This window comes from Triplophysa dalaica, chromosome 11 (genome assembly GCF_015846415.1).
Source record: "Triplophysa dalaica isolate WHDGS20190420 chromosome 11, ASM1584641v1, whole genome shotgun sequence".
Classification (NCBI taxonomy): domain Eukaryota; kingdom Metazoa; phylum Chordata; class Actinopteri; order Cypriniformes; family Nemacheilidae; genus Triplophysa; species Triplophysa dalaica.
The window spans coordinates 1,431,462-1,450,415 of record NC_079552.1 but is presented as its reverse complement, the minus strand read 5'-3'; the positions used below and the strand labels follow the sequence as shown (position 1 = coordinate 1,450,415).

The following is an 18,954-nucleotide window of genomic DNA, read 5'->3' as shown; positions in this document are numbered from 1 at the left end:
ATGTTGACTCAACTATTTTTACAGTGTTCATATAGCACACAATGTAATTTATACCATGGTCTGTTTGAATATTAGATTCTGATTGGCTGGAAGGTGTGCATTAAAATCCTTTAAGGCACGGGTAGCTCCAGTCAGTTCGATTACATTTAAAATTAACTGACAAAATAACCATCATTTTCATCGGTTTGATCTAAAATGACACTGTAAACATCAATAAAAGCTTTAACTTGGCAAAAAAACGTTGTATAAACAGAATAATCCATGGCTAGCTGTGCATTGAAGGATTATCCCTTACTTATAGCACACTTAGTGTTTCATAGTTTTAATACACATATCATTTTTTGTTACATAAAGGGTCTGTTCTGACCGTTACTGTGATTGATGTTTGAAGTATTCATTTTCTTTCAGGGAATTAATAAAAGTTGATCTCATTTCTTCAAGTTTCATTTAATTCCGATATGGGAATTGCTTATTAACAGAGACGAGTCCACATTTAGAAAGTTGAAAAAAGCGTCTTTATTTACAGCAGTATTGCACAAATTAGCACAGAAATATTTCAGTGCAAAATACAAAAAGATGCATTGAACGTAAAACAAACAAACAAACAACAAACAAACAAACAAAAATTGTCAATTTGCTACAAATGTACTGGGTCCTGGGTGGCGTCAGGTCGGGTAAAGCGGACGTTCAGTGCAACTAAACTGAAGAGATTCAGTCAAAGGTCCAGTGAGAGATACACAGGTTGGCCTGAAATTCATGGTTTCCCTCAGAAAAAAAGGTTTGTTCGGGAATCACAGGGATACAGAATGAGAACGCTGTTGGAAAGCGTCCGGACACATGGGAGATGAGATCAATGCATGTACGATACCAACAGTATTGAAACATGAGGTCTTTGGTGGTGTCAAGTGGTAAACTTGCAACGCTAAAACTAACCAAAACAACCATCATTTTGGCAAACTGAAACATTGTAACTGATATACATATAAAAACACACACTATTATAACACAGGGCCTTTCGTCAAACTGACGAATCCTTACACACACCGTTTTATCTAAATTTAGATTTTCTTAATATTCAGCAATACCGTTCAAGGTAGATGGTCAATACATCAGTCTTTACTTACTTGAGTATTCGCTAATAATAAACGTGACATTTCTAACCAACATACTGTGCATTGAGAAATGAAATACTGAGTTTAACGGTAATATAAACAGGAAAAGTCACAAATTGAGATGCTATGAGCTGAAGTACATTTGGAAGACGGGTTTGTTCAAGAAATCTCCACAGGTATATTTCCTACGGACCCTGAGACCTGTTGAAGGAAACTTCTGCAAGGTCAGTTTTTGAGATTTGGGTACGGCTGGTGTTAAACAGTGGTTATAACATGTGCTAATGGTCCTTAACACCACCTACACAAGTGAATATGGGCAAGGGGGTTGAATTCATCGTCATAAAAAAGTCCAAACCAGAGTTTCTGAATATAAAATCCTGATTTTCCTTTGGGCCCTTGGGCAAGGCACTTAAAACCATTTGGAATTTCCTTCTGAGCTATTCTGGAAAAAAACTGTCTACAACAATAACTAAATTATAAAGTGTAATTAATCTTGAGGAACAAACCTGGGCCAAAGAACATGCAATTGGAACATCAATGGAATTATGAATCGTATGCCCAAAATGTCACTTTTGATCTTATTTCTCATCCCTAATAAGGAAACAAACCAAATAAAACATTTCAACAAACCAAAAGATCTAATCTGGAACGTTTACAATGTCCAAAGTAACAAAATTTCAACAGTGATTACATGAACTTACTACCTTTGCCTGTCCCATTTCATTTGATTAATTGTTCTCTGTGTAAAATAATGTTTTCACATTGAATTCTTAAGTTGTTGTTGTTCCTCAAGACCTTTCTGAAGACCTTTCACACGACAAGATGCAGGTTTCAACATGGCCCTCAGCAGGCCTCAAGTGCATGTAGATATAGTGTCACAATAAAGGGTGATTTTACAATATAATTAAAGCAGATGTACAAAGTTAATGTATCTAAAAACAGATAAAATGTCTTGCTATTATTATGACACAGCTCACACAGAATCATACCCTTATGAAAAGTAGCCATGGCTTTACTACAGTAAATATGGTTTAACCATAGTATTTATGGTAAAACCATAGTTAATTACAACTAATTTACCATTGCTTTAGTACAGTGACCTTTTAAACATGGGATCTGTAGTAAAACAATGGTCATAATAATTAAAATGGTGACAAATCTGCCAAAAAAATTTACTATAATAAAAACATGGTTGATAAAGTTTGAGACATGTCAAAGGTAGAAACTTTAAAACTCGGAATGTTTATGCAAAATATGAATTCTATTTTCCGACTTTCAATTCGCTTGGCTGCATTAACACGCAAATATTTGAAGACGGTGACGTATATGCCGGCTTTAAGACCCAGCGGAAGCCTCCGCCCACGGACCTCACGTAGCGCTGGGCATACTGAAACCAAAGAATCGCGAGACAAAAGAGCAGCTATTCAAACACTCTCGCGAGACTTTGGGATCATACACCGAACGGTTTCAGCAGCAGCGCATTTAGTCGAACACAGCTAAACTCCAGCGCCTGGTAAACGATTTGCGCTTGTTTGTGGTAAGGGAGATAAAATGGACAGATGTTACATGTCATTTATATTCAAGAGCAAAGCCTCACGTTGTATGTTGCGCTCATTGCGCTGAGGTGATACTGGTGAGTTAAGCAGTTCACGGTTGTTACTAGAAGAGCTACCTCTACTGAGCATGCGCACTTCAATCCCGCATAATTCATCTCACGCTGATAAACAGTTAATTACTATTTTTTATTATTGTAAAGTTAGGTTAAGGGGTGGGGTAGGTGTAAGCGTTAGCTAGTGTAATTTATTGTAATTTTATGGCGAGATTTTGCATCACTTCCTGCTGTCGTTGATCGTTTCAAGCCACAACCGCAGTTCACCTGTTCGTCGAGTCGTGTGAAAGGATGTTCCTTCAGTTGCCTTCAAACCAAGAAAATACACGAATCCAGTGCAGATCTGTTTCTAGTTTGACGCAAATCGTTTGTGTTTAAATTCCAACACATGTTTTCATCTATCAACTGCAACTGGTTATGTCTGACCTCTGTAATGGGATGATTTGTATTATTTCATATGATGTGTAAAGGCTACACAAGTGCAAACTGGGACAGGCAGAACTAATAACTTCACCGCTCGACCGACTAAGGTCCACGATCATAAAAAAAGTACACAAAACTTACAACTTAAATACAGTGAAAATAAATATAAAGTCAAGCGAGCGAAGAAACGCACAGATGGGAAACGATAAAAGACAAAAACGAAAGACGTGACGGGGCGAACAGACAATGAAGGCACGTTTTCCACTCTTCAGGGTTCATCGATAAGAGCCGACGTCAGTCATGCGAACACAGCATCTAATGGCTCAGCTTTCCACACGAACGCAGGAAACTCGCTGTGAGTTGACCTAGGGAGGGTCGACAGGTCCAAACCGTGGGACACCCGGAGAGGTTTTGGAAGAGCAGCACTGCTGTTTTCCCTTATTATGTACATATATACAGTCAGGAGGGGAGGGGGGGGTTGGTTTGTTGCTACATGTCTACTGGGTGTTGAATGTGTCAATCATCTTCTTCGCAGGAAAATCTGCATTAGCTGTCCGATGAACTCGTTCATCCAGACGATGATGGCATGCTCGTTCCGAGCAGCGTTGTTGTTGCCCGCACCGGCCTGTTGTAAGAGAGAGAGAGAGAGAGGAACAGTGTTTGAATCAGAGATGTCAGAAATGAACATGCTTTCATCATTTACTTTCACTCATGTCATACGACTTTCTTCTGAGGAACACAAAAGAAGGTATTTTGAAGAATGTTGGTTAACCAAACACGTTAACTTCCATCGTATGAACACAAAACCACCAAGACATTTCTCAAAATATCTTCTTTTGTGTTCCTCAGAACAAAGAGTCATATTCAAGTTTTAAATATCATGAGTGCAATGTAAAAAAATGTTCCCTATCCAATCTCAGTTGTTCGGTGACATGTTTGTCGTCCCTAGATAGACAGACAAACTCAAATCTTTACAGTTAAGAGCCGCCCACATAATCTAACAAAGGCGTTCGGCTTATACTGTGACGCTGCACCATGTTGACACATGAGATACCACGCTGAGACCTTGATGCTTTGAGGGACTTGCGGTATATTTAAGCGAGTCTGAACTACAACAGACACAATACAGGAACTGGCAGCTGCCTGGTCATCCGGTGAGCTCTGAGTCGCAGAGACTTGGCATGAGTTGACCTGAGCCAGGTGGCCTCTTTTTGGCCCGCAGCTCTGGGCTGCATTCACCCGGCGTGCTGAGTGACTGCGATAAGCAGCGGGGGCATTTCCCCCAGGAGACTGGCAGGAACTCGCAAGGAAACACTCTAGAAGTCAGAAAAAAGAGGAGAGAAAAAACCTTTCCTGTAGAGAATGAAGGGAGGGTGAAAAACGCCAGGCCTGGGCGTCCACCTCGCCTCACCGTCAGGATAACAATCTGTTACTTCCATCTAGAAGACAATCAAGTGGCTACACATAATCCTCCTGAAAACATAATTCGCCCCAACAGTAAAAAAGAAAATCTATTTTGCAGGACTATAACGTTGTTTGGCATTGTGGAACAATTAAGTGCATGTTCCTCCCAAGTCTAGAGGATGTTTTGTCTGGATCTCATTACATTTCAAAATGCAAAATATGATTTCTTTTAATTTTGGGGTGAATTGTGGCAATACAATTTCCCAAAACTCATGCTGTATTTGAAAAAAAGGGCCTTTGAAATAAAGCAGGTGTGCATGCGGGAATCAAATTAAAGCTGTGAGGGAAACGCATGGTTCCGTCGGTGAGCAGCATGCGGTCTCAATTAGCCTCAGTTATAAAACAATTTCGTTATAAACAAATGCAGAAGGTGAAGAAAAAATGAGTTTTGATTCAGTAAAAGTGGTGCCAAAAATCACAAAGTGCCCAAGGAGGGATTGTGTTTTCAGTCAGAGGAAACAGGTGAGCAGGAAGTGGAGTCCAATAGAGGGAAGATTTCACTCTGTGTGTGTGTTTGTGTGTGCAGGAGAGAAACAGCCAGTTTGTAGGACTGCAGCGCTCAAACTGAACACGCTACAAAGAAGAGCCATCTCAGGCGCCACATGCATGCAGATGACGTCTGGGAGCGTGAGTCAGTGTTAAATCATGCCTTCACAACAAAACAACTCCTGAGGTCAGTGGGTTCAGGTGAACCCTATTCATGGGTGTCTACACAAGAAAGCTGTGCCAAATGACAAAATGTGGAGGAAGAGATTGATTTGAAGTGCTACATATACATTAGTCCTCGTAAGGGATATTTTAATATACAGTATCTAATACGCTAACACATTGACACAAATCCCAGCTAACATTAAATATTTCTAAAGTTTCTCTCAAAGTTATCAAAAAAACTTACTTGGAGGAAGCATTTCATCAACTATACGTCATTCCAAAGAATTCTAAATAAGTTAGTATTAAAACGTTATTCTTAATTGGTTGGTGGATAAAACATTCAGATATAATGTTTTCATAACTTAATGAAATGTTAGCAAAGTATATTTTTGTTTGCTGTGGTAGTTTATTAACTTCAGGATGTTTATCGTTGCCACATTGATAATCCAAAAAGGGCCAAATAGAGGCTGATTTATTACATGCAGTTACTAAAGACAAACGTGCAGTTGCACCCGTGACCAAGATGGATCAATAAAAGGCTCATTGTTATGATGTGGTGAGCGCATGTTTAAAAGCAGCACGAAACTGCAGATAGCAGTGCAATAACAGAGGCGCATCCCTCCAATCGAATGTCTTTAACTTGAGTCCAGACAAACACTGACTTATTTACGATTACTGCCCTGGTTTGACTCGATGCACTCTTACGCTCGTCTCCTGCATCTGGGATCAATTCATCACCGCTAGCTTTAAAAACGTTGCAATCTAAGGTCCTATCTGAACCGCAACTGGGAGAAATCGGAGAGACAGAAAAGAGAGGGGCATCCTTGACTCGTCGCGCAAGGACAATGGGGTCTGGCGTGGCAGAGACGCGAGCAAAACCACATGCAAGAAAAACAGAGCAGCCACAGCTGAACAAAGCCAAAGCATAGCAAAACAATCCTTGTAGACCGGGCGCACGTACCGAGCTGCTAATGCATTCACAGATGGCCGCTACGCTGCTGCCAGAGCTGGTAAAAATAAATGTAATACAACACAAGTGCATGTGCTTTCAGTTTACGTGGAAGAATAGCATGTGACAGACTCGCAGGCAATGCACCCACACGAAATAGAAAAACACCCTCTGCATGAAGGAACCAAAAATCAAGCATATTAGCGGCACGTCAGCCTGCTGTTACACTGGAAAGTAGGGATGCACAGATACCATTTTTTAAAGAGCGAGTACGAGTACTGATACTTTTTTTCCTGGTACTCGCCGATATCGATAACTATAACTGTATAATGTACAATTATATTAATAAACCAGTATCTTGCTGGTAGATTTTTTTCTTTTTTTTTTAGGTCTACTTAAATTTACTTAAAGTACTATTTTTAAATTAAGTAAAAAAAAATTATGATAAGTAGCACAATTTTACTAGCACATTTACTTCAGTTTGCTAAAGTAAACAATATACTCTGTGGTCGAATTATAAAAAAATTCAAGGGGAGCGGTGTGGTAAAATGTGAGTGTATTATAACTTGCTTAAGTCAATCGGACTTTTATTTTGACGGGAGGCCACAAAGAGCGTTTAAGTTAACCTGACTTTTATTTTGACGGGATGCAGCAAAGAGCATTTGTTTAAATTAACCAGACTTTTATTTTGACGGATTGCCACAAATGGTGTTTGTTCATGTGTTCGTGTCCTCGTAAAGCTTAATGTGTTCAGGGTCAGTACACGCAACCGCACCGCACTTTCACACACAGTCACGCAAAACAAGGAGAATACATATTTAAACAGCATCTGAATATTTTGTTAGCTGTTATGTTAGCGGTTCAGCGCTAGTTTCTTGTTAGGAAATAATTCCGTGCCATTCCGTGTTGAACAGCAAAATCTGTTTTTATGCCTGGATTCCTCGATTCCGTCCGCGTTTTCCACATTGCGGAAATCATAGGGCTCTACGTATGTCACATGAGGTATCGGTGTGTCATTAGAAGTACATGTACATGAGTGTGGTGTTGTGCCGATACCGATACTGGTATCGGTGCATCCCTACTGGAAAGTAGTGTGACGGGACATCAATCGTTTAGAGAATGAGTGCATGCAATAAAAATTGGGAAAAATGACACAGGAATTAGAAGTATTAGATCTCAGTCACACAAATGATCAAAGAAGCTAATTCACTTCTAAAGCACTTTTGTGTATTGCTGCTAGAAAATGAGCCAAAATCTTCTTCAGAGTCAAATAGCTGTTCAAGACATCGCTTTAGCAACCTCATATTCAGACAGTTTTAGAATCTAATAAACAGCTGTTTTGCTATCAGCAAAATAAACGTGTGTGTCACGAGGTGTCCAACAATGTATTTCAGCGTTACCAGCCGCACAGTCAGGGTTCTGAGCCCGGTCGTCAATCATGAAGCACAAACCCTCAGGGAGACAGTAAGTTTGCAACATGTCAGGACAGAAACGCATGCAGTCGTCTCCTGAGAGGTAGCCGCATGACTCAATAGAAACTTCATCGGCTACAATGGTCCAGACTGTTCCATTTCTCCGGGGAAAATGCACGCAACAAAAGCGCATTGATGCACGGGGCTGACAAAAGTCCATCATGTGCGATTTTGCAGGCGAGATGCAGATATTAGCAGGGCTGGAACAACAAGCGCGCTCTGTGGCCAGACATCTGCTCTTTATTAGCGCGCTGCTTACTAACAGAGTGATAGCATGTCGCAGCAGCACTTCTCAATCGCCGATGGTGTAGCCTGAGCCAACGGTGGAGAAGTGCTGAGGAGAGGAAAACTACTTTACAAACCTCACATCTAGGACAATTACACGGTCTCCACCAAATCAATCTTTTTCTGAATTCTTTAAGAGAATCTGAAATAGAAAGGTGATCACAAGGTTTTCCCCTAAACAATGCTGACAGGTCTCTCATTTATTCTTTATTAGTGGCTAAAGAGATTTCAACGCACCCCCAACCCCTTCAATTTTGGGCACATTCCTTTTGTGCGCTAAAAACATACGATACCTCAATTCATGTGGTGTTCAAAGAATGGTGATGATATTCAGCTGTTGGATGATAAAACGTAAGGCAGAAAAATCTCTAGCAACCACCTAAGACCACCCTGCAAACCCTAGTGACCACATGGTAACCTGCCAAAGACTATAGAGAATAACTCATAAACCACATGGCAACGTCTTGGTAACCACCTACAACACCTTAGCATTATGTTGATATCATTTATGAGATGTTCTGGAATAAAATTTCATGACACAATAAACCTGTTGAGATCACTGATCTACATAAACCACTGGATTGCTCATCACGTCATTTCACCGAAGCTACCGGTATGCCCATGATGATAAAACAGTCACTAACCCTTCCCTGTTTTTATATCTAAACTCTCATAGTACATTCTTACAACGCACATGTCTTAAGCATGTAAATGGTTGATTATTTAAAGTCAGGATTTTCCATCTTGGAGTAAGTTATGTTCTTTTTCATTACAGAAGCGCACATATCAGATCAGCAGACTAACAGACTAAATACAGCCTGTTTATGTTCTTAAAGTCATGAAGCTTTATTTCTAAACATTTACACAGTGTGCAATACACACTCACCTTCTGTACATTTATTTCTATATGTTGCTATTCTGCCCAAAATAAACATAAACATTGGAAAAACATCAGAAGTAACAATTTATTTAAACACATGTGAACTCAAACTTATCGTGAGTCTAATAAGCTAAAAACAGGTTAATTTAGATCGTCATTTTGACTATTAGTCAATGACGCTCTCTGTCAGTTGGGCATACCAAGATGGCGGCGCGATCGCTTCCGGTGGTTTCACCTCCTGCCGTTGGTTTAGAAATGTAGGTGCAATTCAGTCATTTATCTAGATCAGTGGTTGAGATACAGCAACGAAAGTCATTCGTAAGGGTTCACTTCTCAATATGCAGACGTATCGTTTCGTAATGAGTGCTCTTTGTGCTGCATTCAGTTACTTCAAATTCACTGCACACAAGCCAAAGAAACGAGATGAAAATACACACACACGCGTGTCCACCGTGCAAAACAAACCACTGAAATGACACCACGCACATGTGAGAAGAGAAATAAAGAAAGCAAGGAGCCGATGGCCTTCATTTGTAGTGTTGGCCAGCTAGCTCCTCTGACCCTCACCGAGACCCTGACAGGGTTCGAGAGCGTCTCCATGGCGCTGAAGAGAAGGACCCAGTGCATAATTAGAGCTCAGAGTCTAACCGCAGGGTAAATATCATAAAACTGAGCTGTCCCAGACACACAGCTCATGCAACCCTTCCTTTATTCCCCTTTTCTCGGTTTTAAAATGACCCCTCTGCCTATTAGTATCTCCACCAGGGCTGTTAAAGAGAAGTGGGCGGTTTTGGGATGAATCTTGTTCTTTTTGAATGTTCTTATAAACTAAAGGCCCACATTTACAACTAGCAGATGCTTTTATCCAAAGCGACTGCATTCAAGTCATTTCTTCCCTTCCTATTGAGAAAATAGCTGCAGCGGGACATACCCAAAAGATAATTGCTTTGTTAGAGAACCGTAGCCTACTTGTTTAACGGACTCGAAATCTGATTGGCTACTTGCTTTTGATAGTTATATAAATGTGGGTGTTACATCGCACATGTGTCCTATGGTTTGACAAAATTGTAGAAGAAGCTTTCGGTAGTTTTTAAATATTACGAATATAAAATAGCATAAAAGAGATTTATATTTCTAGGAAACATTTACGGTATATTTGTCAACTAAACATGTCATATAACGGCAGAGTAACATATTTATTTTGAAATGGTTATCAATATTGTTTTTACATAAGAAACAATATTATATATATCTTTATATCTCTTTATATATAATATGAAAAAGAAACACGACCGCTTGCTCTCTTCCCTACGTCAACATGAGCGGACACGCCCCTTAATGCTAATTGGCTACTAGTTTGTTTTGGTACTCGGCCCGACTCTGTGTTCTAAAGCGCTTTTGAAAAAACACTAACCCCACCCTTCAATGTGTTACATGTACACCTTTGTATGAATAATATGTATTTTTTAAAGAAGCAGTGTGACATTAAGTTCTGTTTCTCATGTTTCTTGCGGTTTCTAAAATACATTTGCATGGTTAGCGTGAAGACCCCTTAAGCCTATTAAAATAAATCACATATCCTCTTTTAAACATTGCTCCAAGACGGAACAGTTGTTATTTCCATTGACATGTAAAAGAGTTGATATCATATAGCTGTTGTACATGAGATCTGACAACTGAATATCCCCCTGTCGGACTGTTAAGGTGCTCAGGGCGTGTCTGGAGAACCAGTCAAACACGAGACATCCAGCAACAATGAATCATTCCGGCACACATCGGGTTCACTCGTTCACTGTTAGTGAGTCATCTGGCACTCAATAACAATGCTCCTTATATCTGACAACACACTTATCTGCTTTTAAGGAGCTGTTCTAGAAAGATACTACGTCACCAACCAGAGATAACCAGTTAAACAAATATTTGTACACGTATTTAATATCATTAGTTCCTTACAAAAATGGCTAATATGTTTTTTTTTCACCCATAATATCATGGACTGAAATACACGTGAAATGTCATTCATGTCCATCGGCAGAGGGATAACGTTAAACATCCCGCACGGCACACCTGCGTGAGAGTGATATTACCAACATTGCTCGCCTCAGAAAGAGCAAATACGTTTGTGAGCATGTCTTGACTCTTGCCTGCAGGTATATCTTTCAAGAGCTTTCAGGCCTTGTTCATTTAAACAATGACTCAGGTAATTTTACGTAGCAATAAAATCAAACAACGATAGCCTGCTAGATAAGGTGCTATTTGCATGCTGAGCACACAGACACCGTCTCTGTTAAACCTGCGTCTGTATACACCCCCACACAGAGAATGACGAGAAGAAAACATTCTCCCAAAGTCATAATGACTAAATATCCGCAAAGAGGCAACAAATTGCCGGTTTCTAAATATAAACCGAGCCAATTAAAAAGCTGGAGTCAAGGCAAACCTCTGACTCACCATAATAAAAACAAATACTACAAGACAAATACTGCCAGAACCTCGTCCAGTTGGACTGGAGCCCGAGGAGGAAGCACAGCTCTGTACTGGAGTCAGTGAGGCGAGAGGCACGTAATTCACCTCGAATGAGTATTAACTACAACAGATTGAGCCAATACAGTAACAGAATCTTGTCAGGACACACAACGTCACCAAACAGATGGAGCGTTCACGAAAAAACGTGTCCGTACACTCGAGTCAATAAGCAAAGGTTGACATACCGTGCTATTATACTGTAAACATAAGACAAAAGCAACTGATAAATATGGTAACATGAGTCATTAAGCTCTTTAACTATGCAGACGTTGTTTCTTTCATATGTAGGCCACGGTTGATATTGTCATTACAGCATATCTTTATTACCCATTACTAGCTTAATGTGTCCTTTAACTAAACACTGATTCTGCCGTTAAGCAAAAAATGAACCACTGTTTAACTATAGACTTTTTCATCGGACGCGCGTGCCTGTTCCCCAGTTAACTTCCGTTTTTTTTAGCTAGTGTCTAAGAATACAAATTTTCATTATTATTTTATTTTATTAATATTATTGTATTCAATAAATGGTTTGTTGAATTTTTTCGTTTGTATATTTTATTATGTAACAATTTGTGGTATGGGTCGAATTTAAAGAAACCGTATGGTGTTTTGATAGATGGTTATCAATAGATGGTTTCAAAGTAAAAACATAAAAAAAACGTTTCTGTTCGTGGATTGCCCTTAATTTATAGTACACATTCGCAAACAATAGAGTGCCTGTAGATTATTTCTGATATGAAAACGAGAAGAATCGTTATTTGGCTAAACTCGTCTCTCCAATATTTTGACTTTAGACTGCGATACCAAGCTCAACTTATATGACGATGCCTATTTTTTCACGAAATATTGCAGCATTCATTGTAAATAGCTTAACAATGTGGATCATTCTCTTTAAAATTTGTGTGCCGTCATAATCTTTAGTTAAAATCTTAAAATGCACTTCCGTCCTGTAATGACTATCCATATTGCATGACATGACCTATGTTAGATGGCTTGGGCGGGGCATCCGTTAACTCCTCCCCTTTAACTATCAGTCTGCTCCCAGTTCCATTTCAAAATGCAACAGCAGTTTTATACATCAAATCGCAGAGAAAAACAGGCCACGCCCACTATTTTTTCTCGGAAGTAAAAACAACCGCAGATTACGGTTCACGGGGACTTTAATAAAATTAACATGCGACAATTCAACAAAATTCATTCTTTTATTCAATACAATTATTATAAATAAAAGAAATAATATTAATGAATATTAACATAAGAAGAACATATAGAAATAGCTATATTATTAGACAGTAGCCAAACAAAACGGAAGTTAACTGCAGTCCCAGCGTGTGTTCCATGAAATGGTCTATAGTAAATAAAGTTTAGTTTTTTAGGAAATCCATAGTAACCAGAAATTTACTTTGATATCACTATTGTAACCATCGTTTACCTTTGATATAAATATGGTAAAACATATTATCATCAATCTACAAGTATATGGTTACTTAACGTTTACTGTAATAAAACCATTTGTTTTCCTAAAACTGTATTAGTCCTATCATCCTTTATAAAGAACCTTTTTTTTGACTCCTGCAGGACTGATACAACTTAAGAAACACAAGTTATGTAAATCAAGTCCTTTCATCGCATTCAACACCTCCCTCATTAAAGCCCTGATCTGCAGAGACCCATGAACATTGTGCGCAACACCTGATATACACGCTGATATGAGAAGGACTGGCATCTAAAGGCAAATTCAAGGCGACTACCTCAGTCAGACAAAAAAGCCGTTGTTCTACGGAGTAAAATATTTTATCATGGTAGATCTTCTGAGCTGGAACATTTGGTCTGACAAGCATACACACACAACTCACCTCATGAAAGTAGAGGCGGTTGAAATCGTCCCCGATGCGTCGCAGCTCCCGAGCGACCAGTATCTCTTCGTGTCGCATGGCTACAGGTGCTGCCATCTGCCCGTGCTGGTGGCTAATGTCGGCAAACCATACTTCTTTGAAAGATCAAATAAAAGTTGTAAAAGTGAAGGCAAAACAAGTACATATTTTTTTTATACATATCAAATAATGCAAAAGTGCTTATCAATGCTATCATTTAATGAAAGGTTTGTTTGATTTGAAACACATTTTTTGAAACACATTTGCTTTGCATAGAAATAGAAAAACATTATATTTAAAGTCACCATGAAACGGAAGTTGCGATTGACTTCTTATCCGTATCGTGACGTATATCCGAGTGAAACGGCTTCTGAAATGAGAAAAAAATGTAGGGTGGGGCTATATTGTGCTCTTCCCTTTTCGATTGGTTTGCTGTAAGTTGGGCCTGGAGGGGAGGGCTAACAATGCGTGGCTATTGGACAGTCCGTATAGTCCAAGCTCTCTTTTGTTGCTTACGTCATGTGGTGAAGAGTTTTTGTTGAGAGGGTGAGAGGAGCTTCATGTTTTCGATTAAAGACCCCAAACTGTGAAGTGCAAATTAATTAAAAAAAGAATAAAGGTGTGCACGGATCAATCATTTATAATAATCAGTGCAACTAGAATGTTCCTGTTTGATTTCATGGTGACTTTAACAAAAGCTTTGGGTTTATCGACAGAAGTGACCGGAATGTGAAAAGAAAAACCCTGAATAGCAGCAAAAGTGTTGGAGAGGTGAAATACTTGTGATATCTCACATCAAGTAAGATAGAAGTTAGTACATTTGGATGAAAATGTAATTTTATTTGAAACACATGCAGCGTTAAATTGTACTGCACGTTCCTTTTATTATTATTAACAAAGCAAACATTGCACATTTGATTTTGCAGAAGAAAATACTACTCCACATCACCAACTACGCTCTCATGTTGGAACAAACACAATAGAAACAAAAGTGTCAAACCACTAAAAGTGTGCATTTAGAGCCGAGGGCTGATAAGAGACACATCAACACACTTTGAAATGAGCAGTGGATTTTTTATTTGCTATCAAAACCAAACATACTTGAGGTTAGTTCTCTGAAGTAAAAAACACCTCTGCAAAGTTTTGGTTTGGTTTTCCACGGCCATTGGCGTGCAAAAACATTTGTCAACAGTCTTGAAACGAGGCTCTTTGTCAGCAATAATACGGCAGTCGATCGACTAAGGTTATTCTGGGACTTAGTGCTAATATCACCCAAATTCAAGCTGAACTCAGATTGGTCTCGTGCTATGACTCAAGTGAGAAACTGTTTTACTGTTATTTCTCATGCTCAATCATATTTTGACGATTGGATATTCATCTCCTTTCACAACTGCGCTTGAACCGTTCGATTTAAACCAGACGATATCGCAAATATCACTCTGCGTTTTAGTCAACACTTTCACCTCGACTCGTACCGTGACAAGCCTCAATAATTTTTTTGATGTTGTCGAGATTTTTATATTGTCAATATTGCAGTGGCCTCATGAACGTCTATTGTGTCCAGGTTTGGTTAAGCCTCATTTGTCCAAATGCTAAACACAGCACAGTCTGCTTCACAAACACTGAAACAAACTTTAGTGCATGCAGAGGGGCACAAAGTTCATGCGTGTAAATCCAAGAGCTAATGTCAACACAATGCAGCAGCTAAAAAGGTATAAATAAGCGTCCGCTGGCGCAGCAGCGAGGAAGCAACAGATGAGGGCCCTGAAAAGATATTGTTGTTTCTCTTTGCCATTAAGAGCAGGTTTTCAGAGACGCTGCGATTGTGAGGCGCTACAGGAAGACAATTATCGCCATCTCATATCTCCTGCCTCTCAATAGGGAAAACAGAGATGGTTGGATCTCGTGTCTAGCCTTTACAAAAGAAGGGCCGGTCTATTTTGACTGGGTGCACTGAGGCTGCCCGACTGCTTTCTGGAGGCCGAGCACAGTGCAAGTAAACAACAAGACAACAAGCAAATCAGCCCGCTCCATCAGAGGCATTATGAGAAGATGGGTCACACATTTGTGTTTGGTTTGTGAATGGAGTAAATCAAATCATGCTCCGGATACACGTCAAAACACGCATGGACTCGTAAGGAAGTGAACGATTTGATGTGGACAGTAAAGAAATACGGGATATTCCTTTAAGAGTAGCTGACACAAAGACAAATGAGTCGATTTGGCTTCGGTCTGCCTCTAAATGAAAAGACCATGCGCTCTGGAAGAGATTACCGAGGAGGGCGCGCTGCCAAGCATCAAAACACTACACTTGTCACGCTGCTAATGTTAAAAACCGAAGGCCAAGCAAAACATTCAGAGCACTTACACGGTCGACAGGCATATAAGCGAGTTGTAATTACGTTCATATTTTCATGCAAATCTTGATCTGTTTTGTCTCATTGTGTATGCCCAAAACAAAATCATGTCAATGGGGATTCATGATGTGCGTTTTGAAGTTTAACTAACACGACCGCGTTAAAGGATGCGTAAAGCATGCAATGTTTTTGTGATGTGAAATATGGGAAGCAAAGGATTATGCTTATCGAATCGGGTCAAGACCGCGTTCTTTAAAATAAAGGTTCCTAAAAGTTTCCTTATCGGTTAGTAAAGTTCTATTAAATTGCATGAATAGTACTTCAGACTATAAAGGTAAATAATGAAGTGCTGGCAAGAACCTTTATTTTTAAGAGTGTACTATACTGTCGGAACGGTGCAGCTCTGTCTTGGTCATCTGATTTAAAACAATACATTATTAAACTACCCCCCTTCCCGTTCCTCGCGCTGCTCTTACACACCACAACAATTGTGCCGATTCGCTTTCCGGGGGCTCTTACCATCATTTTGGCTGCCTTGCGCTTCGGAAATATTGGGCATTAGAGGGGAACTTGGCACAGAATCGCTGTCGACGGAAAAATAGCCACTAGACGACCTGGAGAATGTTCGGGACATCGGTGACCTCAACTGGTAACCAAGAGGACTAACCCTTAACGGGTCCCCATCGCTCGGCTGCGGGAAGGGAAAGTGCTCGGAGCGCGAGTCTCCGCCGGGTGCGCTCTCTCCGCGTCCCTGCGTCTCCGATAAGGAGGCCGAGTCGATGGCCGGCGTTTGCTCTCTGCGGGACACATAAAACACTCATTACTGTCTTGCCAAACGCTTCGATGAGGAATTGTGTGTTTTTCGTGCTCTGTGGTCTTTCGTTCACGGCGATTTATATGGTGCGCTAGAGCGGCTCGGTGAAGTGCGTCACAAATGAGCAACACTTCAACTTCCTATTTCTCCCTGAGCGCAAAACACTTAGGAGTTAAGTGCACAATCCGGGATAAAAACGATCGTGCGGCGTTGTGCTTCGAGGTCATCGCAGTCATTCCTGTGGTTTATCGTGATCGGCTGAATAAAATGAAAACACATGCAGAGTTCTCGCCGGTCACGGGTAGAAATATAAACCGCGTCACAACGATGACATAACACGACGTCGAACGTATAAATAAAACCCCAAAGTGTGAATTTAACGTACAGTAATGTTCCTGTAGCTCAGTTGGCAGCGAAAGTTCGTTTATTCGAATCCCAGGAAACGCACATATTGACCAAATGTATAGCTTGAGCACTGTCAGTCGCTTTTGATGGAAGCGTAACGCGCAAACGCAATAAAATAGCAGAAACGTCTTACCGTCATGCCGTCGTAGTGTCACGTACCACTAATTTTGTTGCGCCTGCACTTGTCAGCAAATATTACGGTCCAAAACGCGAAGTACTGGCGTCAGCGCGCACTATTATACCGGTGCGCGGAGTTTGACACGAACAGATCGCGACTCGTTTCTTCGGTGTTCCTTATTCAAACTTTACCGTCGGTACTAAGTACCAGCGCAACAATCGAGTTTGGCGAATTCTTTTGACCGAGAGCGCAGCGGCCAAAGAACAACACAGACACCAAAACAAAGTTGCCTATTAATAGGAGCGCGGTGACGCATCCTGACGGCAAACGCACATCAGACAATAGAAGAAAGTTAAGCGAGTCTCAGACACGACAGTTCAACAAAAAGCGCATCGTCAAATCGTGCAATGTCTTTGCGAACCTTTAGAGTTGTGTTTTTTTTAAAGAAAACGCAAATGAATGCAAAGCAACTATCGATTTCGTTCGTCGTAGCTGGGGTGCACACCTATAGGACTTAAACAACAACAACAACAAACGCGGATTTGATCGTAATTCTCTATCAAAACAAAGCAAAAGGCAGGTGCCTGCGTTTATCCAGTTCAGAACGCGGTTAAATGATTCAGACTTTTTTAATATCATAGCTTTTAGGGAACTCAGGGGGGTGGTGGACACCTAGTATATATCAACTTTTGTTGTCTTTTTGAGATACTGTTTGGCTGCACGCGATCAGAGACGCACGACGCGCATTCAAAGTTTTTCACTCGCCGCGTAACTTTGTCTTCTGCGCGTATCGCCAGAATAAAGTATCAACGCAAGTGCAACTCGACACAGACATCTTTTAACACTAAACTCACCTCGGCTAAGATTTCTTTCTTTTGTGTTTTAGATCGCAGAGATCACATTAGACAAAGGCACGCGCGCTATTATAACGCAGTCCTGTAAATATATGATACTTCACAAGTGGACTGGTTGACCTTTGTAAAAAAGCCGTAAAGTCCGAGAGAAAGCCGGTGCATACTCCCGTATAAACTCACCTGAACGGATCACACATATTCCCAGCGGCACGTACGCTTTAAAGCATCATGGTAGCGATAAAACGCACAAAGAATGGGGAAATTAAAATATCCAAAAGATAAAAAAGTTAAAAGATTCGCTTGTAAAAAGGACAATTCCAATGTAAGAAAATCGATGTCTTTAAATTTCTTGATGCATGTCGTTGCCGTGCAGCACCCCACGCTAAGATCCCGTTTAGAGATGTCCACAGGATTGTTTTGGAGTTTGTCTTTTGTCTCGATCGCTCCTACAATGTACTTCCTCGCATGGGCTCACTCAATAGCTTCTGCTAGTATACATAGTTGCTCTTCTGAACTCTTCACTGAAGCAAATACTAAGAGCAGCAGCTGGATAAGTCCCGTCCCGCCCCCCCCCCCCGATTAGTCTCCGCCCTTCAGGGATGGGCAATGTTAAATAAGATGTACTGAACACTTAAACGTTATGTATTTCGTTTGCATTTTGCAATACGTCTTATTAAGGTCCTTTCTCTGTATATGTCGTGACATGCTACATGTAATAGAATGCCACTATAACAGTTCTGTCTGCATTTCAATCTCTATATGTAGTAATTAAATGTCTGTACAGCCACATTTTGTTTATTAGCTGCCTGCAATGAAAGTGTTAAAAATCTAATCTCGGTAACCTGAGGGATTTAACACCAGTGGGCTTACATTGGGCAACAGTGTTTGCTTAACCCTAACAAGCCTCGTGCAATGCCTTTTAAAATATATTAATGTCGAAATGCAATAACTTATTTATTGTAAAGTAACCAATGTGTTGTCAATCCCAATGGCTGGAGTCTGTGACAAAAACCTCAATCTCAATCAACAGGAATATGGTTAAACTACTCCAGTTCATTAACAACTTGATTTTTTTTGTAGAATTGAACCTGAACGAATTAATGATGTTTGTGCAAAGTGAATGGATATAAACAGGCTGAACAAAAACAGTGAGAGAAACAT

At 40.2% G+C, this 18,954-nt stretch overlaps 2 protein-coding genes across 4 annotated transcripts in view; one reads left to right on the top strand and one right to left on the bottom strand.

The window, feature by feature from the left end:
• Window positions 1-510: 510 nt before the first annotated feature.
• On the bottom strand, window positions 511-18,846 carry bcl2l11 (BCL2 like 11). Of its 3 annotated transcripts, none has more exons than XM_056760250.1 (4): window positions 17,974-18,846; window positions 16,122-16,399; window positions 13,228-13,361; window positions 511-4,583 (listed from the first exon to the last, which is right to left on the bottom strand). In XM_056760250.1, exons 1-4 carry the CDS (start codon window positions 17,988-17,990, stop codon window positions 4,461-4,463), a joined length of 552 nt encoding a protein of 183 aa, XP_056616228.1. In that variant the 5' UTR covers window positions 17,991-18,846; the 3' UTR covers window positions 511-4,460. The 3 variants fall into 3 exon arrangements, with proteins under 3 accessions (XP_056616228.1, XP_056616230.1, XP_056616229.1); XM_056760252.1 differs by having other exon boundaries at window positions 511-3,769; XM_056760251.1 differs by having other exon boundaries at window positions 13,228-13,358.
• Window positions 4,590-18,954, top strand: part of lhcgr (luteinizing hormone/choriogonadotropin receptor) — a 61,329-nt gene continuing 46,964 nt past the window's right edge. Inside the window, exon 1 of the mRNA XM_056760246.1 lies at window positions 4,590-5,235. Within this exon, the coding sequence (XP_056616224.1) occupies window positions 4,990-5,235 (246 nt within the window). The 5' untranslated portion in view covers window positions 4,590-4,989. The remainder of the gene's footprint in view (window positions 5,236-18,954) is intronic.